At 42.8% G+C, this 17,837-nt stretch overlaps 4 protein-coding genes across 7 annotated transcripts; all 4 read left to right on the forward strand.

Annotated features, from left to right (window-relative positions):
- The first annotated feature begins 141 nt into the window (after positions 1-141).
- LOC119209189 (ciliogenesis-associated TTC17-interacting protein-like) lies at positions 142-4,001 on the forward strand. Of its 2 annotated transcripts, XM_062557699.1 has the most exons (9): positions 142-427; positions 624-809; positions 898-953; positions 1,071-1,157; positions 1,452-1,619; positions 2,122-2,246; positions 2,473-2,549; positions 2,619-2,686; positions 2,853-4,001. In XM_062557699.1, the coding sequence occupies exons 1-9, from the start codon at positions 310-312 to the stop codon at positions 3,039-3,041; spliced, it is 1,074 nt and encodes a 357-aa protein (XP_062413683.1). In that variant the 5' UTR covers positions 142-309; the 3' UTR covers positions 3,042-4,001. The 2 variants fall into 2 exon arrangements, with proteins under 2 accessions (XP_062413683.1, XP_037314200.2); XM_037458303.2 differs by having other exon boundaries at positions 2,473-2,686.
- Positions 3,764-5,360, forward strand: LOC134105281 (caspase-8-like). The gene is made up of 4 exons (XM_062557866.1): positions 3,764-3,781; positions 3,993-4,191; positions 4,271-4,814; positions 4,969-5,360. The coding sequence occupies exons 1-4, from the start codon at positions 3,764-3,766 to the stop codon at positions 5,129-5,131; spliced, it is 924 nt and encodes a 307-aa protein (XP_062413850.1). The 3' UTR covers positions 5,132-5,360.
- Positions 5,361-5,700: 340 nt separating this feature from the next.
- On the forward strand, positions 5,701-8,731 carry catip (ciliogenesis associated TTC17 interacting protein). 3 transcript variants are annotated; one of them, XM_037458308.2, is made up of 9 exons: positions 5,701-5,957; positions 6,154-6,339; positions 6,428-6,483; positions 6,601-6,687; positions 6,990-7,157; positions 7,812-7,936; positions 8,163-8,239; positions 8,309-8,376; positions 8,543-8,731. In XM_037458308.2, the coding sequence occupies exons 1-9, from the start codon at positions 5,840-5,842 to the stop codon at positions 8,729-8,731; spliced, it is 1,074 nt and encodes a 357-aa protein (XP_037314205.2). In that variant the 5' UTR covers positions 5,701-5,839. The 3 variants fall into 3 exon arrangements, with proteins under 3 accessions (XP_037314205.2, XP_037314204.2, XP_037314206.2); XM_037458307.2 differs by having other exon boundaries at positions 8,163-8,376; XM_037458309.2 differs by lacking the exon at positions 6,990-7,157 and having other exon boundaries at positions 8,163-8,376.
- A 1,926-nt stretch (positions 8,732-10,657) lies between these two features.
- LOC119209177 (caspase-8) lies at positions 10,658-17,642 on the forward strand. Its single transcript, XM_037458275.2, has 12 exons — positions 10,658-10,799; positions 12,696-12,932; positions 13,677-13,852; positions 13,938-14,043; positions 14,379-14,508; positions 14,595-14,650; positions 14,735-14,795; positions 14,965-15,029; positions 15,118-15,229; positions 15,426-15,553; positions 15,993-16,384; positions 16,976-17,642. Exons 2-12 carry the CDS (start codon positions 12,825-12,827, stop codon positions 17,109-17,111), a joined length of 1,470 nt encoding a protein of 489 aa, XP_037314172.2. The 5' UTR covers positions 10,658-10,799; positions 12,696-12,824; the 3' UTR covers positions 17,112-17,642.
- Positions 17,643-17,837: the final 195 nt, after the last annotated feature.

The following is a 17,837-nucleotide window of genomic DNA, read 5'->3' on the forward strand; positions in this document are numbered from 1 at the left end:
AACAATAGCTAAAACACCTGGATGATTAAACCATCACACTTCATAACCAACATTGGTCTGAGTGCTCTTGGTTTTGGTGAGAATTCGGCTGCGCGCTTACATCCGTCTGTACGGTACTGAAGCGTAGCGTTGCCACGACAACGTATTCGTCCTCATTTCCGTATCGGGAAGTAAACCGCAATACGTGCAACACCAAAAAGCTGCTTGCAATAGCAACAATCCGTCAACCAACTATTACAACAAAAAGAGTAGTGTAGTAAAGCCGTTATTAGCCGGACCAGCTGCCTTCAAACGACGGCAGCGGTAGAAATGGAGGCTCCGCTGGAAGAGGAGACACCTGCCGGAGCCTTGGCCGGGATTGAGGGGCTCGACCTCGGAGGGGAGTTGAAAGCATCCGACGAAGCGCTCACGTTCCTGTCCAGTATTGGTGAGTTTAGTAAAACGTCTCAGGACGGGAGGAGGGTCGTGAGACGGAAGCTGCGAGTGGCAGCACCTGGTTTTGGCACATCCCGAGTCTCCTCAAAACATACAGTACAAAGTGCGTAATTTAAACCTTTCTTTATAAGGCGCATTTTCGAACTTAACCCCCCCCCCCCCCACCCGCACACACACACACACCCCAGAGCCTGCAGAGCTGCTGAAGTGTGTGTTCCCAGACTCTCTGGTGACCGTGTCAGAGGGGGGCCGTGACCTGGGGAGATTCAGTGTGACGGTGGAGTTTGCCCGAAGAGTCCAGCAGCCATGTCTGCTCCTGCATGCTCAGAGCCAGGGAGCCATCGACGACTCCCCCTGTGGGACTACAGTGACAGGTGAGGGCAGCACCAACATATAGTGTTGTCTGTTTACATATGTTACACATACCTTTTTCTTCACGTCCTCAATTGTTGTCCATTTAAGCCTACCTAACCACGGAGCTGGAGGTGCTGGAGGAAGACTACCATGAGTATGTCAAGGTAAGTCGTCCTGTCTCAATTTAACATTGTGCCGGGGCACTTGGCTGACTTTCGTTACTACCACATCTGTCACTTTTTGCTTTGTTTTCATTCATCCACTTTGAATCCCCTTTTCAGCTTGATGGTCACAGTTTGGACATGAAGTGTCACATGGTGCAGCATGACGGACAGATGCTGATCAATAAGGTTACCACTGTAGGAGAGGTGAGAGAAGGACATAGAGTTGGATGGCCATCAACTGTTCATATCATTGTCAAATCAACATCAACCCTGTAAACATTTTGATGTGACAAATATGAGGAGCGTTTCCATGTTTAAAATGCTGACATCTGGATGAGCGAGCAAAGCACCTGGAGCATTTTGTTAAATCTGGATTCAAATGTTGGAATTAATATTGTCTCCAAACTGTTTTATGCAAACATTTACCATTAGTCAACGAAATTGTTGTTGTGAATTTACTGTCAGTGCAAAACTTTGTGTGTGTGTGTGTGTACACAGGAGACAACAATGAAGAGCGTCTCTTATCCCATGTCTGTCCTAAACGGGCTCGTTACCGAAGGGTCCAACTTGCTGCTCATGCGCCTGTTCGCTCTTAGGAGGAAGGTGCCTGAGCACATGACCTTGATCTCCTTTGACCAGGGATTACACATCCTCCAAACCACTTTTGTGAGTGATTATGTCAATTTTACACACCAATGTTGTGGAAAACAAATTTTGGACCGGACCAGTTGATGAAGTCTCATCTAGCGCTCCCCAACTCTATTCTTCTGCTACACTTAATACCTGGTGTTGTCCTGATGATCAATGAAGAACGCACATCAGAGAGAGTAGATTTAAGTTAATTCCCTAGCAGCCTTCACTTGTCTTTTTTATGATCACCATTTTTATAGCTCACCCTACATCTGCGGTGCTTCCTTAGTAAAAAAAAAGCCTTAATGCCTCTTCAGTTATTTGTGTCTAAAGGAGACTTTAATCCTTACTAAGGTGAAAATGAATATGTTTGCACTTGTTCTCAATATGAAAGTGTAATGTGTATGGGTTTCAAATGTTTACACACATGTATATTTAACCAAATAGACCAAACGGATGGTGATAATTCCAACACCTCCTGGTCACTCTGTGTCTAGTTTGAAGAGTGAACTCTGATCATCTGTTTCTCTGCGGTCAGAGCGCGCTGGGTCTGAAGCAGTTGGAGGTTGGGGATGACACCGTAGAAGTTTTTGGGGTGGAGGAGACTGTTGACTCTTCGGGAGACAGTCCCATTACCTGGCAGTGCTACTTCCTAGCGGATGGGTAAGCTGAATGACGTTGGACAGTCTCCCTGCCCAACAATGTGGATCACTGTGTCTTTTTGCGTGTGTGTGTTGAGAGGTGGGGGTGTTGGTGTTTTCATGGCATTTCATGGTACAGCCACCAGTTGAATACAACGGTATACCTGAATTTTCATGAATTTGTGAAGTCTCTTTTTCATCAAAACAACGTGTAGTTACTTGATTTTTTGAGACGTTAATGTTCTTAGGCACATGGCCAGCAGAGTGCAGGTGGGATCACCAGTTTCTATGAGGCTTCTGCAGCTGCAATCACAGCTAGAAAAAGGTAAACCCCTGTCACACACCCCTAGAAAACATTTTCTCATGAAACATAGTCACAATGTCTGTGTGATAGGTTTTGAGAAGATCCCTCTGGTTTGGGAAGAAGACATGCAGATGCGCTCCAAGTTTTGGGACAGAAAGGTAACCAATAATGTTCTCGTGTTATGAAGAGATTTATTGAGACTGTCTGAAGAATAAGGTTTCCTCTTAACCAAACATGTATCCATTCCCTCATCATCTCATCTTATGCATCCTTTGAACAAAACAGAGCAGAATGTGAATGTGCCACTTTGTCTCGTTGGGGCAGGAGGAGCTGAAGGCGGACCATACCTCGTACCTGAGACGTCATCCAGAGATCCGGGCCCTCACAGCTGACTTCCTGGAGTCTCTGCTGTTGAGAAAACCAGATGACGTCTTTAAGTTTGCCAGAGAGTACTTTGCCCCTTTTGCCCCCAGCCGTCTTCTAGAAACAAGCCCGAAAGCCTCTTCACTCTGAAAGGACAACCCTGAGTTCACATGCTAAAAAAGCATTTCATATTATTCATCCTTTCAACTTCATTCTGAATTTTAGAATTGTATTTGGTTAAGTTATATCTTCTCTCTTTTTCTTGAGAAAGGAGAGGACTATCAGTAGCCGATAAAATTAAACTTAGTAGGTAGTTGTAAAAACAAATACTTAGCTGTGTGATTTTGCAAAAAAAACACAACCTCTGTGATCTGAATAAAGTGTTTTGTTTCAAACAGTTAGGGACGTTTCTGTTTTGGTGCTGTCAATGTCGTTGGATGAAAGAAGTCAAGACACGTCTGTTAATTGGTTTAAAAGTCACATTAGCAAAAAAAAAACTGTCCGTCTTCAAAATTCAAAAGAAAGTTATGTAGTTAGAAAGTCAATGGAACCCTCACGGGCGCAAGCGGCGAGTTCACGGTTTTGGGCTGTTTTGAGGCACATAAACAGCGAGGGGAAGGAAGCAGCTAGCTGCTGGCTGGAACACAAAGTGTATACTTGTTGGGTGTGGGTGAGTTAAATCGAGTAGGAAGTGGGGTGGGATAGTATCAGCCGACGGCCTGTGTAGCGACATGTATTCAAATAAACAGTCGCTGAGAGGCTAAGTTATGGGTGTAGCGGATTGTGACGCGCTGTACCAAAGAAAAATTCCGCTCCGATCCAATGATGCGTTTTGACAGGTTTATTGAAGTATTAGTCCAACATAAACCGGTATGCATAACGTGCTCAAAGTAAAAGAAAAATCACAACTGTAGCAGCGTAGCAAACAGCGGCGCAGCAGCAGCAAGCATGTTGCTATCAATCCAATCAATTAAATGGGTTTTTAGTTTGTAGACACATTACTTGCTTATTATGCTGTTTTAACATACTTGAATATTGGCTCTGCAATACAATATAAATTCAAACCAGTAAAGAAAATCAGGTGTACCTCTTCAGTAAAAGTCATTGAATGTATTGAAATGGCAGAAAAATGCTCCACCCCAGTTAGTTTCTTCATTTTGTGTTTGTGTCACACAGTGTGTCTGGTTCAACTGTTTTCAGGACGAGCAGTATGAATTGAACAGCCGCCCCAGAGGCCTCTGCGTGATAATTAACAATGAGAATTTCAACAAACCGAGGCGTGGAACTAACAAAGACGCTGGTATGTAACGGAGAGATTTACACAATTCTGTTCTGGTTGAAGCATAACTCTGGTTTTTCTTCATGACATTTTCCTGCAGAATGTTTGGCCGAGGTGTTCAGCTGGCTGGGCTTCAGGGCGCTGATGTGTAAAGACCAAACCAAGGACCAGATGGAGCGGGCCCTGAAATGCTTCGCTTCGCAGAGCGACCTCACTCAGCTGCAGGAGTTCAAAGTAGAGGAGTGGACCGGCAGCAAATTCACTGCTCTTCAGGAGGCCCCTCGGCACGGCGATGCCTTCCTCTGCTGTATTCTCAGTCATGGACAGAAGGGTGTAGTCCTCGGTATTGACGGCCAGCCTCTTTCCATCAAAAAAATAATTGGAACATTCATGCCGCCTGCTAACACAACCCTCATCGGCAAGCCCAAAGTGTTCCTGATCCAGGCCTGTCAGGGAGGGCTAACACAGCACGGAGTGTTGGAAGGTGTAGAGGCTGATGATTCTCCCTCGCCAACCATCCCACTGCAGGCTGATGTCCTGGTTGCCGTTGCCACTGTGGAAGATCATTTATCTTTCAGACACGTCACTGAAGGGAGCTGGTTTGTCCAATCTGTGTGTGAGCAACTAAAGAAGGGCTGTGAGAGGTAAATGTCAAACTCAGAAATGAATAAATAGTTAGTGAATTATCCACAATATGTTGTAAATAGCATAAATGATTTAATCAAATGTATACTGTACACTTAATCATAACGTGCCCTGCTAGGGATAATAGTATGTTTTGTTTCAAATTGTTTTTAGGGGTGAAGACATTACCACCATCCTCCATCGCGTGAACTATGAAGTGGGGCAGAAAGAGGGCCACAGTACACCCGGGGAAAAGAAGCAGATGCCAGAAATTAGGTTCACCCTAAGGAAGACACTTGTGTTGTCTCCACATCCTTTTTTGCAAAATAGTGCTTGATGTATTTTTTAAGGATCTCTGATACACCCCGTGTACTCAATATTATTTTTTCAAAGTACTCAATCATTTGTATAATTCAATGTCTTGTATTTTTTTATCAACTTTAACCATTTTTTTACGATATATTATATATTTGTCACAGATTTGTGTCTGGGTTTTTTTTCTGCTCAAAGCGTAATTCCATATCTTAATGAGGTGTTACAAACACATGCAGAATACTCGTTGTATATGCATGTTTAACAAATAACATACTAATGTAGGAAAACTATTTGATCGACTCCTATGAAAATAAAGTAATGTAAAGTACAATATCAGGTGTGTCAATCACAACCTGATGAGTATCGGCAAATTTGAAGGACAATGAAAAATGCTTTATTTTTTAAAGAAAAATATATTTTCAACAATAGCTAAAACACCTGGATGATTAAACCATCACACTTCATAACCAACATTGGTCTGAGTGCTCTTGGTTTTGGTGAGAATTCGGCTGCGCGCTTACATCCGTCTGTACGGTACTGAAGCGTAGCGTTGCCACGACAACGTATTCGTCCTCATTTCCGTATCGGGAAGTAAACCGCAATACGTGCAACACCAAAAAGCTGCTTGCAATAGCAACAATCCGTCAACCAACTATTACAACAAAAAGAGTAGTGTAGTAAAGCCGTTATTAGCCGGACCAGCTGCCTTCAAACGACGGCAGCGGTAGAAATGGAGGCTCCGCTGGAAGAGGAGACACCTGCCGGAGCCTTGGCCGGGATTGAGGGGCTCGACCTCGGAGGGGAGTTGAAAGCATCCGACGAAGCGCTCACGTTCCTGTCCAGTATTGGTGAGTTTAGTAAAACGTCTCAGGACAGGAGGAGGGTCGTGAGACGGAAGCTGCGAGTGGCAGCACCTGGTTTTGGCACATCCCGAGTCTCCTCAAAACATACAGTACAAAGTGCGTAATTTAAACCTTTCTTTATAAGGCGCATTTTCGAACTTAACCCCCCCCCCCCCCACCCGCACACACACACACACCCCAGAGCCTGCAGAGCTGCTGAAGTGTGTGTTCCCAGACTCTCTGGTGACCGTGTCAGAGGGGGGCCGTGACCTGGGGAGATTCAGTGTGACGGTGGAGTTTGCCCGAAGAGTCCAGCAGCCATGTCTGCTCCTGCATGCTCAGAGCCAGGGAGCCATCGACGACTCCCCCTGTGGGACTACAGTGACAGGTGAGGGCAGCACCAACATATAGTGTTGTCTGTTTACATATGTTACACATACCTTTTTCTTCACGTCCTCAATTGTTGTCCATTTAAGCCTACCTAACCACGGAGCTGGAGGTGCTGGAGGAAGACTACCATGAGTATGTCAAGGTAAGTCGTCCTGTCTCAATTTAACATTGTGCCGGGGCACTTGGCTGACTTTCGTTACTACCACATCTGTCACTTTTTGCTTTGTTTTCATTCATCCACTTTGAATCCCCTTTTCAGCTTGATGGTCACAGTTTGGACAAGAAGTGTCACATGGTGCAGCATGACGGACAGATGCTGATCAATAAGGTTACCACTGTAGGAGAGGTGAGAGAAGGACATAGAGTTGGATGGCCATCAACTGTTCATATCATTGTCAAATCAACATCAACCCTGTAAACATTTTGATGTGACAAATATGAGGAGCGTTTCCATGTTTAAAATGCTGACATCTGGATGAGCGAGCAAAGCACTTGGAGCATTTTGTTAAATCTGGATTCAAATGTTGGAATTAATATTGTCTCCAAACTGTTTTATACAAACATTTACCATTAGTCAACGAAATTGCTGTTGTGAATTTACTGTCAGTGCAAAACTTTGTGTGTGTGCGTGTGTGTGTGTGTACACAGGAGACAACAATGAAGAGCGTCTCTTATCCCATGTCTGTCCTAAACGGGCTCGTTACCGAAGGGTCCAACTTGCTGCTCATGCGCCTGTTTGCTCTTAGGAGGAAGGTGCCTGAGCACATGACCTTGATCTCCTTTGACCAGGGATTACACATCCTCCACACCACTTTCGTGAGTGATTATGTCAATTTGACACACCAATGTTGTGGAAAACAAATTTTGGAGCGGACCAGTTGATGAAGTCTCATCTAGCGCTCCCCAACTCTATTCTTCTGCTACACTTAATACCTGGTGTTGTCCTGATGATCAATGAAGAACGCACATCAGAGAGAGTAGATTTAAGTTAATTCTGCAAGCAAAGAAACAACCTGAGTTATTGCTTGTGTCCTTTTCAGCTCTTTTTTTGGTTTTGCATAGATACGTCAATCTTTTTTTTAAAGAAAACCCAGTAAATCTCATATGTCATGTGCGTGTGAGTTATGTTCGCATGGTTTATCACAGCCCTAGCAGCCATCACTTGTCTTTTTTATGATCACCATTTTTATAGCTCACCCTACATCTGCCTTGCTTCCTTAGTAAAAAAAAAGCCTTAATGCCTCTTCAGTTATTTGTGTCTAAAGGAGACTTTAATCCTTACTACGGTGAAAATGAATATATTTGCACTTGTTCTCAATATGAAAGTGTAATGTGTATGGGTTTCAAATGTTTACACACATGTATATTTAACCAAATAGATATAACGGATGGTGATAATTCCAACACCTCCTGGTCACTCTGTGTCTAGTTTGAAGAGTGAACTCTGATCATCTGTTTCTCTGCGGTCAGAGCGCGCTGGGTCTGAAGCAGTTGGAGGTTGGGGATGACACCGTGGAGGTTTTTGGGGTGGAGAGGACTGTTCACTCTTCGGAAGACAGTCCCATTACCTGGCAGTGCTACTTCCTAGCGGATGGGTAAGCTGAATGACGTTGGACAGTCTCCCTGCCCAACAATGTGGATCACTGTGTCTTTTTGCGTGTGTGTGTTGAGAGGTGGGGGTGTTGGTGTTTTCATGGCATTTCATGGTACAGCCACCAGTTGAATACAACGGTATACCTGAATTTTCATGGATTTGTGAAGTCTCTTTTTCATCAAAACAACGTGTAGTTACTTGATTTTTTGAGACGTTAATGTTCTTAGGCACATGGCCAGCAGAGTGCAGGTGGGATCACCAGTTTCTATGAGGCTTCTGCAGCTGCAATCACAGCTAGAAAAAGGTAAACCCCTGTCACACACCCCTAGAAAACATTTTCTCATGAAACATCGTCACAATGTCTGTGTGATAGGTTTTGAGAAGATCCCTCTGGTTTGGGAAGAAGACATGCAGATGCGCTCCAAGTTTTGGGACAGAAAGGTAACCAATAATGTTCTCGTGTTATGAAGAGATTTATTGAGACTGTCTGAAGAATAAGGTTTCCTCTTAACCAAACATGTATCCATTCCCTCATCATCTCATCTTATGCATCCTTTGAACAAAACAGAGCAGAATGTGAATGTGCCACTTTGTCTCGTTGGGGCAGGAGGAGCTGAAGGCGGACCATACCTCGTACCTGAGACGTCATCCAGAGATCCGGGCCCTCACAGCTGACTTCCTGGAGTCTCTGCTGTTGAGAAAACCAGATGACGTCTTTAAGTTTGCCAGAGAGTACTTTGCCCCTTTTGCCCCCAGCCGTCTTCTAGAAACAAGCCCGAAAGCCTCTTCACTCTGAAAGGACAACCCTGAGTTCACATGCTAAAAAAGCATTTCATATTATTCATCCTTTCAACTTCATTCTGAATTTTAGAATTGTATTTGGTTAAGTTATATCTTCTCTCTTTTTCTTGAGAAAGGAGAGGACTATCAGTAGCCGATAAAATTAAACTTAGTAGGTAGTTGTAAAAACAAATACTTAGCTGTGTGATTTTGCAAAAAAAACACAACCTCTGTGATCTGAATAAAGTGTTTTGTTTCAAACAGTTAGGGACGTTTCTGTTTTGGTGCTGTCAATGTCGTTGGATGAAAGAAGTCAAGACACGTCTGTTAATTGGTTTAAAAGTCACATTAGCAAAAAAAAAACTGTCCGTCTTCAAAATTCAAAAGAAAGTTATGTAGTTAGAAAGTCAATGGAACCCTCACGGGCGCAAGCGGCGAGTTCACGGTTTTGGGCTGTTTTGAGGCACATAAACAGCGAGGGGAAGGAAGCAGCTAGCTGCTGGCTGGAACACAAAGTGTATACTTGTTGGGTGTGGGTGAGTTAAATCGAGTAGGAAGTGGGGTGGGATAGTATCAGCCGACGGCCTGTGTAGCGACATGTATTCAAATAAACAGTCGCTGAGAGGCTAAGTTATGGGTGTAGCGGATTGTGACGCGCTGTACCAAAGAAAAATTCCGCTCCGATCCAATGATGCGTTGACAGGTTTATTGAAGTATTAGTCCAACATAAACCGGTATGCATAACGTGCTCAAAGTAAAAGAAAAATCACAACTGTAGCAGCGTAGCAAACAGCGGCGCAGCAGCAGCAGCAAGCAACAGTGTCAATAGCGTTCAACAAGCGTTAGCGATAGCGATCAACAAAAATACGGCGTCCCCGTCACTCACCCTCTCTTTCCTTCCTCTCTACTTCCGTCTGTGCTTGCTATTATAATCAGTCAAAAAGTTACCGCCCCCAATTACGGTGATATGCAATTAACAAACCCAACAAAATATAACAACCCAAGTGTCCCAAATATAAACCATTAAACTCATATCCACTATCATTTTATATTAGACAGAACATATATAATAATCACCTTCGTGGCTCCTACAGCCTGTATAGGTCCGGTAGCGGTACTATCTCACAAAGAAAGTAATAATATTGATTTGGTAGCGGAATGTTATAGACATATAGAGTTTAAATATAAAGAATATGTTCAGATCTATACAGATGGATCAAAGGATCCAGGAACAGGAAAGACCTGATCTGCAGTTTACATTTTTAATCAAAGAGGTGAGATGACGAACCACAAATTATCTGAGTGTTTATGCAGTTGAGTTATATGCTATATTGATGGCACTAGAATTATGAAAAACAAAATAAAAAAAGCTTTAATTGGCAGTGATTCAATGTCAGCTTTATACAGTCTCATGACTGGTGTGTCTAAGAGTCATCAGGGTTCATTTTATTCTATATTGACAATCTATACTAGAATAAAAGGGAAAAGTTACGAGATTCAAATGGCTTGGATTCCTGCTCATGTTGGCATTGTGGGAAACGAGAGAGTAGACAAGTTAGCCAAACAAGCTGTTAAAAAAGAGTATATTGAGGCAAATATTAAGCTGTCAAAATCGGAGGGAAAGAGTGTAATATGGAAATAAACCATTAGAAATTGGCAACAGCAGTGGGATAGGGAAAATAAAGGAAGACATTTGTATACTATTCAAAATAAAAAATTGGAATAAAAGGGACAGGAGTGAAGGAAATACTAGAGAGTGGGGAGAATGAACAATGTAGAGAAACTATTTAAAATGTTTTATTAAGAACAGGTCTGGTGAAAAGAACATGAAATAAGGATATGATATAACAGAGAAATAAATCCGGAAGATGGCGGTAGTGCAGCATAAACCATAAACATTTATCAGCTGCCGATAAACCCTAAAGAAGAAGAAGAAGAGGAAGAAGAACCCTCACGGGCGATAGCAGAGCTTTTCTTTTGATGGTTTCAAGCGGAAGTGACAAATTTCTGCACTAAAGAAATAACACTTCCTCCGAAAGTAAAACCAGCGAAGAGCGGCGTTTGAACAACTCGAAAAAAGAACTGTAAGTTTATTTGTGAATACATCGCTGCCAAAATGACCGAATTACAGAAGAGTTTTTCGTGGACACAAACTGGCAGTGAAACGTTTTAACGTAATATTCTTACCTGCATGAGATGAAGTAAACGATGACTTAGCTAACTCGTACCGTCTGTACCTCTAAGCTAAATAACGTTAGCTAGTCATGAAACGTTAAAGTACTTCGAAAACCTCAAAGCTCAGGCTGTTGACTGCAATTATATAATAACGTTGAACTAATTTGATTTAACTTTATTGTTTTTGTCTCACCTGTCAACTTTCTAAAACTTATTACAGCAGATTCTCATGTTCTCGAGTTTTAGTACGAGTGGTCATCTCAGTGAATAAAACACACTAATATGACCTATCCTAATTAATATACACTCACCGGCCACTTTATTAGGTACCCCATGCTAGTAACGGGTTGGACCCCCTTTTGCCTTCAGAACTGCCTCAATTCTTCGTGGCATAGATTCAACAAGGTGCTGGAAGCATTCCTCAGGGAGTTTGGTCCATATTGACATGATGGCATCACACAGTTGCCGCAGATTTGTCGGCTGCACATCCATGATGCGAATCTCCCGTTCCACCACATCCCAAAGATGCTCTATTGGATTGAGATCTGGTGATTGTGGAGGCCATTTGAGTACAGCGAACTCATTGTCATGTTCAAGAAACCAGTCTGAGATGATTCCAGCTTTATGACATGGCGCATTATCCTGCTGAAAGTAGCCATCAGAAGTTGGGTACATTGTGGTCATAAAGGGATGGACATGGTCAGCAACAATACTCAGGTAGGCTGTGGCGTTGCAACGATGCTCAATTGGTACCAAGGGGCCCAAAGAGTGCCAAGAAAATATTCCCCACACCATGACACCACCACCACCAGCCTGAACCGTTGATACAAGGCAGGATGGATCCATGCTTTCATGTTGTAGACGCCAAATTCTGACCCTACCATCCGAATGTCGCAGCAGAAATCGAGACTCATCAGACCAGGCAACGTTTTTCCAATCTTCTATTGTCCAATTTCGATGAGCTTGTGCAAATTGTAGCCTCAGTTTCCTGTTCTTAGCTGAAAGGAGTGGCACCCGGTGTGGTCTTCTGCTGCTGTAGCCCATCTGCCTCAAAGTTCGACGTACTGTGCGTTCAGAGATGCTCTTATGCCCACCTTGGTTGTAACGGGTGGTTATTTGAGTCACTGTTGCCCTTCTATCAGCTCGAACCAGTCTGGCCATTCTCCTCTGACCTCTGGCATCAACAAGGCATTTCCGCCCACAGAACTGCCGCTCACTGGATGTTTTTTCCATTCTCTGTAAACCCTAGAGATGGTTGTGCGTGAAAATCCCAGTAGATTAGCAGTTTCTGAAATACTCAGACCAGCCCTTCTGGCACCAACAATCATGCCACGTTCAAAGTCACTCAAATCACCTTTCTTCCCCATACTGATGCTCGGTTTGAACTGCAGGAGATTGTCTTGACAATGTCTACATGCCTAAATGCACTGAGTTGCCGCCATGTGATTGGCTGCTTAGAAATTAAGTGTTAACGAGTATTGGACAGGTGTACCTAATAAAGTGGCCGGTGAGTGTATATTATTAGTAAATGATGATACATAAAATCAAGCATTACGAGATGACTAGCTAATAATATACCTCATGAACATAAATATATTGTGTCTGAAACATAGCCAGACTTCCTACACTAGGATAAAGTGCTTTAAAAATAATCAGCACAAGTACAATATGTCTACAGTATTTTTACTGATCCTTCTGATATGTTTATCATTAATGACTTAAATAAAATATTCATCCACAAGTAGTATAGAGGTGTATTTGTCGATCATTCAATATCATGTTGTGCTTATCCTGTCATGCTTTAGCTCCACCCAACAACTGGTCACTTTGCCTCGGTGCCTGCTTCCTGGCTCGGATTCTGCCTCCCTGATAGCAACCACCTGTACGGCGCAGTGAGCGCAGCGTCGGCCCGTGGTGGTGGGACCGGCTCTGTGATGGACAGACTGATGCTGTCTCGCATCGACGAGGACCTGGAGTCCTCTGAGGTGGCATCGCTCTGCTTCTTGTGTCGAGATGTCATCAAGAGGAAACGTCTGGAGGGGGTGAACAATCACACTGTTTACTTCGCGCTTGTCTTTACACCCACGTCGGATAAATCAATATCTCATTGATCAGTAACTATGGGCAGTTTTCTTTCCTTCTTAAAAATCAGTATGTTATCCAGCAGAGAAGCTTGTGCTGTGGTTGTTTAAATAATACTTTTATAACTTACTATTACTTAACTATTTTACTTAACTAACTTGAATAGCTCAAGTTTGTATGAGCTAAGTTTATAACCCAAATAGCAGTTTTTGCGACAGTGTGCAAAGGTATGTTTACATTACAGGCAAATATGACCCAAACCCGATTTTTTTTTTTATTCCTTTGCTCTCATGCAACATCTGATTTTCTTCAGTGTGTTGGAGTCAGAAATAAGATTGGTTTTCCGCAACAATTCAGGCTACTTTCATATTTCCATCTCTGCCACAAACAACCTCGGTGAGATAAGTCGTATCAGTGGGTTTTCCAGGTTGTACTTTAATGTGCAGATCACTCAGGTTTGTTAAAATGTCAGCAAGTGAGCATCACATAATATATTTTATTTGTGGGGGTGTTTTTCAAACATTCATATGAAATGCCAAGGAAAAAAGTTCTGATGTGGGCCAAACATCATATTTGAACATTAAGCCCTGTACAATGTAGACTTCTGGACAGTACTGCTCTCCCATCGCTAATTTTCTCATATATTGTCTTCATCTTGTTTTACTTCTCAAAAGTGTGTCTTTTTCCTGGTTGTTGTCATACAGATCAGTAATGCAAAAGACCTTTTCCAGAGACTGGAAGAAAACGGTCTGCTGGAGAACAACTTGTTCCTTTTTGAGCTCCTCCAAACTATCCGTCGAGCAGATCTCCTCGACTTGCTGGAGCCAGACAGCAGCCCCCCAGAAGTAGCGGATGCAAACCCCATCCTGTCAGAATACAGGTATATGTGTGAAGGGACGGAGAAACTCACTGTACGCCAGCAGTACAATGCAACGCTATTCCCTGTGGTCTTTTGTGTCTTTCAGGGTGATGCTGTACAAAGTGGATCAGGACATAACTCAGGAAAATCTGACAAAGATGAAGTTTATTTTGGGCCCTCTGCTAGGCAGAAGACAGATGGAGACATGCAAGGTGAGAACGCACCCACTCACCCGCGTATATGTTCTGACATTTACGGGTCACTCTCCTCAGAGAAAAAAGGAAAAAAATCATTATTTCAGTAACACCGATATGCTAAAATAAACTAATAACACTACTCAGAAACTTACCTGCAACTTACTCAAAAATGATTGATTTTTGATGTCATTGCTTGCTTTGTTGTTGGCCTGGCTAATGAGCTTTACTGTTATTCATTTCAAGTAATTCTATTACTTAAGTGACTGGAAGTCATTCCTGGTTGTGATGCATTTGCAAAGCCAACACACTTTTGTAGAAACAAATGAGAAAGTCTGCTCTGTTAAATACAGACGGCACTGGACGTGTTTGCTGAAATGGAAAAGACTGGTTCATTGTCCCCTACAAATCTCAGGGAGTTGCATACAGTGGTGCAGGGATTTGATCATCAACTGGCATCAACAATACAGCGCTACATTGACGGTATCATCTGCACTTACACACATGCACATACAGATTTAAGTGTTGTATGACTGTGAAACTCACAGAATGATTGTTTTCTCTTTTAGGGGCAACCCGGCGACCTCAAACCACAGGATCTCATGTCAACATTGGATCACCGGGGGTGTGTATAAATCTCTGCTTGTATAAAGTTAATACTATACTGCGCCAGTTTAAATGAAACTGTAAGCCTGTTTTGCACCTACAGAGGGTAAGCAACACCTCTCAGCCACCAGTTGATGTGTCGATATATGAGACTCAGTCCCGCTGTGAGTCCCTTTCTTTATCTGCATTACTCACTGACTTTCCATTCATTTGAAGACACTGACATTAAATTATTTCCATTACTGATTAGCCTTCCACCCCCCTCACTGCTATAGATATTCACCCTTATTATATTGTTTTTAATGATGCATAGATCTCTGTTTTGGTTCCTAGATCGAGGAATGAGTGTTTGCTCTGATTCAGAACCAAATATAAACCCATCTCCTCTATCCGATCATGTAACTATTTGCACAAAATATCTTTCTCAAATTTATTAGAAAATACATCTTTTGGAGTTATATATGATGCTGTGCTTGTGCCCCGTAGACCGAGTACTACTCTTTGATTCATAAACCACGTGGTTTGTGTGTGGTCATTAATAATGAGGACTTCCTTGGACGGGAGCTGAGAAACCGAAAAGGAACCCAGGAGGATGAGAGTAGGTCTCCATGATATTTATCAACCGTGTGAGCTGTGTTATTCATGTACAGTTTTAATCTATGAGTTCCTTAGCAGCAGCAGTACAGGTCAAGGATCCCCAAAGTTGATGTTTGTTTGTTGATGTTTTTAAATGACCTTATAGGATCATCAATCTAGTGTAATGTTTCAATTTGTCTTTCTTTTACATGACACAGATGCTCTGTGCTCATTGTTCTCCCGCCTTGGATTTACCATGTTGGTATACAACAACTTGACTGCAGAAGCCATGCAACAGGAACTACAGAAGCTCGGCTCACGGAATTTTGGGAATGATGATGCATTGGTGAGCAGGGTCACACACTCCCAGGGATGTTACAACAGTGACTACACTTAGAGGACTCGTTTGACAGTAATTAGCAATTTAGGTCATTTCTCTTTTTTTTTAAGAGTTGAATGAGAAGATCAACGTCTCTCATGTGAGAGATTAAACAGCAGAGCTGTAACATATTTGTTAGTTAGGCTGATAAGTCCTTTGGACTGGACCATGGTGGCTGTTGTCCTGTTTCTAACCTTTTTGCTAACTAAAAGGCTGCTGGCTGTAGTGTTTCTACAAGTCTCAAAATCACTTCAAAATCTATAAGCATGTCATGAAATGCCTTTTAAATTAAACTGGGATGGTTTTTACATAATTTTCTTTTGCCACTTAGACAGGTCCAGTCAAGACAATTTGATTGGTTCTTTTGATACACAGCACAACTTAACACTAAACATGTCTGAACCAGGTGGTGTGCGTGCTTTCCCATGGGGAGATGGAATGTGTCTTTGGGTCCGATGAGCAGCGGGTGTGCATAACAGACCTGACCCAGCCCTTCACCAGCAGGGGGGCACCCAGCTTGGCAGGGAAGCCCAAACTCTTCTTCATCCAAGCGTGTCAGGGAAGCGGATACCAGGGAGGATCCTTGCCGCACCCCCCCTCACCGGCACAGGAGGAGGGGGTCAGACAGAGCCGCCTGGAGGAAGACGCTGGTCCTATAAAAGGCGAGACCGTTCCGTGGGAGGCCGACTTCCTGCTGGGGATGGCCACCGTGCCACAGTGCAAGTCGTTTCGAAACACTTCCACGGGCTCCATCTACATTCAGCAGCTGTGCACTCAGCTGGAGAGGTCAGCAGAAAGGTGAGAGACCCTCCACCCACCGTTTAGGAGGAGGCTGATGTTGAGTCTTTTTGTCTAGCTTCAGTTTGGGAAAGTCTTTGGCCGCCTGCAAACTCCTCATTCAAAGTTAAAAAGTAGGACTTGTATACAAGGGAACTGATACATATTAAGAGAGTCAGCAGTGCTAGTAGTAACATGCTCACGTACATTACATTACATTACATGTTATTTAGCTGACGCTTTTATCCAAAGCGACTTACATTACATTATAACCCATGCATTACATTTTTGCCTGGGGAGCAATTAGGGGTTAGGTGTCTTGCTCAGAGACACTTCGACATGGCACATGGGGAAGCCAGGATTTGAACCACCAACCTTGCTGCCCCCAGCGCACTGCACTACTCCATGCACCACCATCGCCCATACGTAATAAACCTTTTAATAAACACCCAAAAGAAAGGGGATAATTCTGTCAAAGCTTCTGTGGCGGTGCTTTTTTATCAGATAAATCTACTGTGCTGCCAATATGTCATGATAATGTTGTACTGAAACCTACTCACAATTTGAGAAAGGTTTACAGTTTGTAACGTGTTTCCTCTGCTTTCTGTGCAGTTTGGCGAATGATGATATTCTCACTGTGCTGACACGTGTGAACAGGGAGGTCAGCAAAGGAATATATAAAAACCACAAACAAATGCCGCAGCCCAAATACACTCTCACCAAGAAGCTGGTTCTCAAGTTTGTATGAGCTGACCGCAGCCGAATGCAGAGCGGAGAATGTGCCAGTTTCACATTGATGCAAATGGTTTACTGGGTGTCTGAATATGGTCTTGTGTTTGTTTGTTTTTCTCACTGTACAGAACAGCTGATTTGATCAGTTTTGGATGTCAGCGTCTGTTTAGTTATCTTGAATCAGGTTTCTCTTAATAAAAAAGCATGGTGGCAAAATAAATATTGCAAAAGCCACTCAGAGAAAATGCCCATTTTTAAATGTATGTGATTATTATGATTCAGAACATTATTATTGTGGTATTGCATTGTCATTTAATCTGCACAAATGATAAACATTATTATTATTGATATTAGTGGTTTTATAAAGTAATGGAAATGCAGGACCCAAAGACCCAGTGACTGGTAAAAGTCCTCTCTTTCCATACATACATCCATTAGCCATATCATACTATCTTTATTGCAAAAGGAACAATGTGTGAATGTGAAGATGAATGCAGGAGAATGAAAACTACATTTGTACTCTAAAAGAAATAAATATATTTAACTGAATGGAAATGCTCAATTAGTGAATCATTTAGTTAATTGTATTTAGTTGCATTGCACCTTTATTCAGTAATATGAAAAGTGCCTGTAGAATAGATATAGAAATGAGTCAGCTAAAAGCTAAGCCCGTCAAGCCGTGTGGCAAATACACGCGCACACGCACGTGTGTCAGATTCTCACGGACTCCGCCCGGCTCCGC

This window comes from Pungitius pungitius, chromosome 15 (assembly GCF_949316345.1).
Source record: "Pungitius pungitius chromosome 15, fPunPun2.1, whole genome shotgun sequence".
NCBI lineage: Eukaryota > Metazoa > Chordata > Actinopteri > Perciformes > Gasterosteidae > Pungitius > Pungitius pungitius.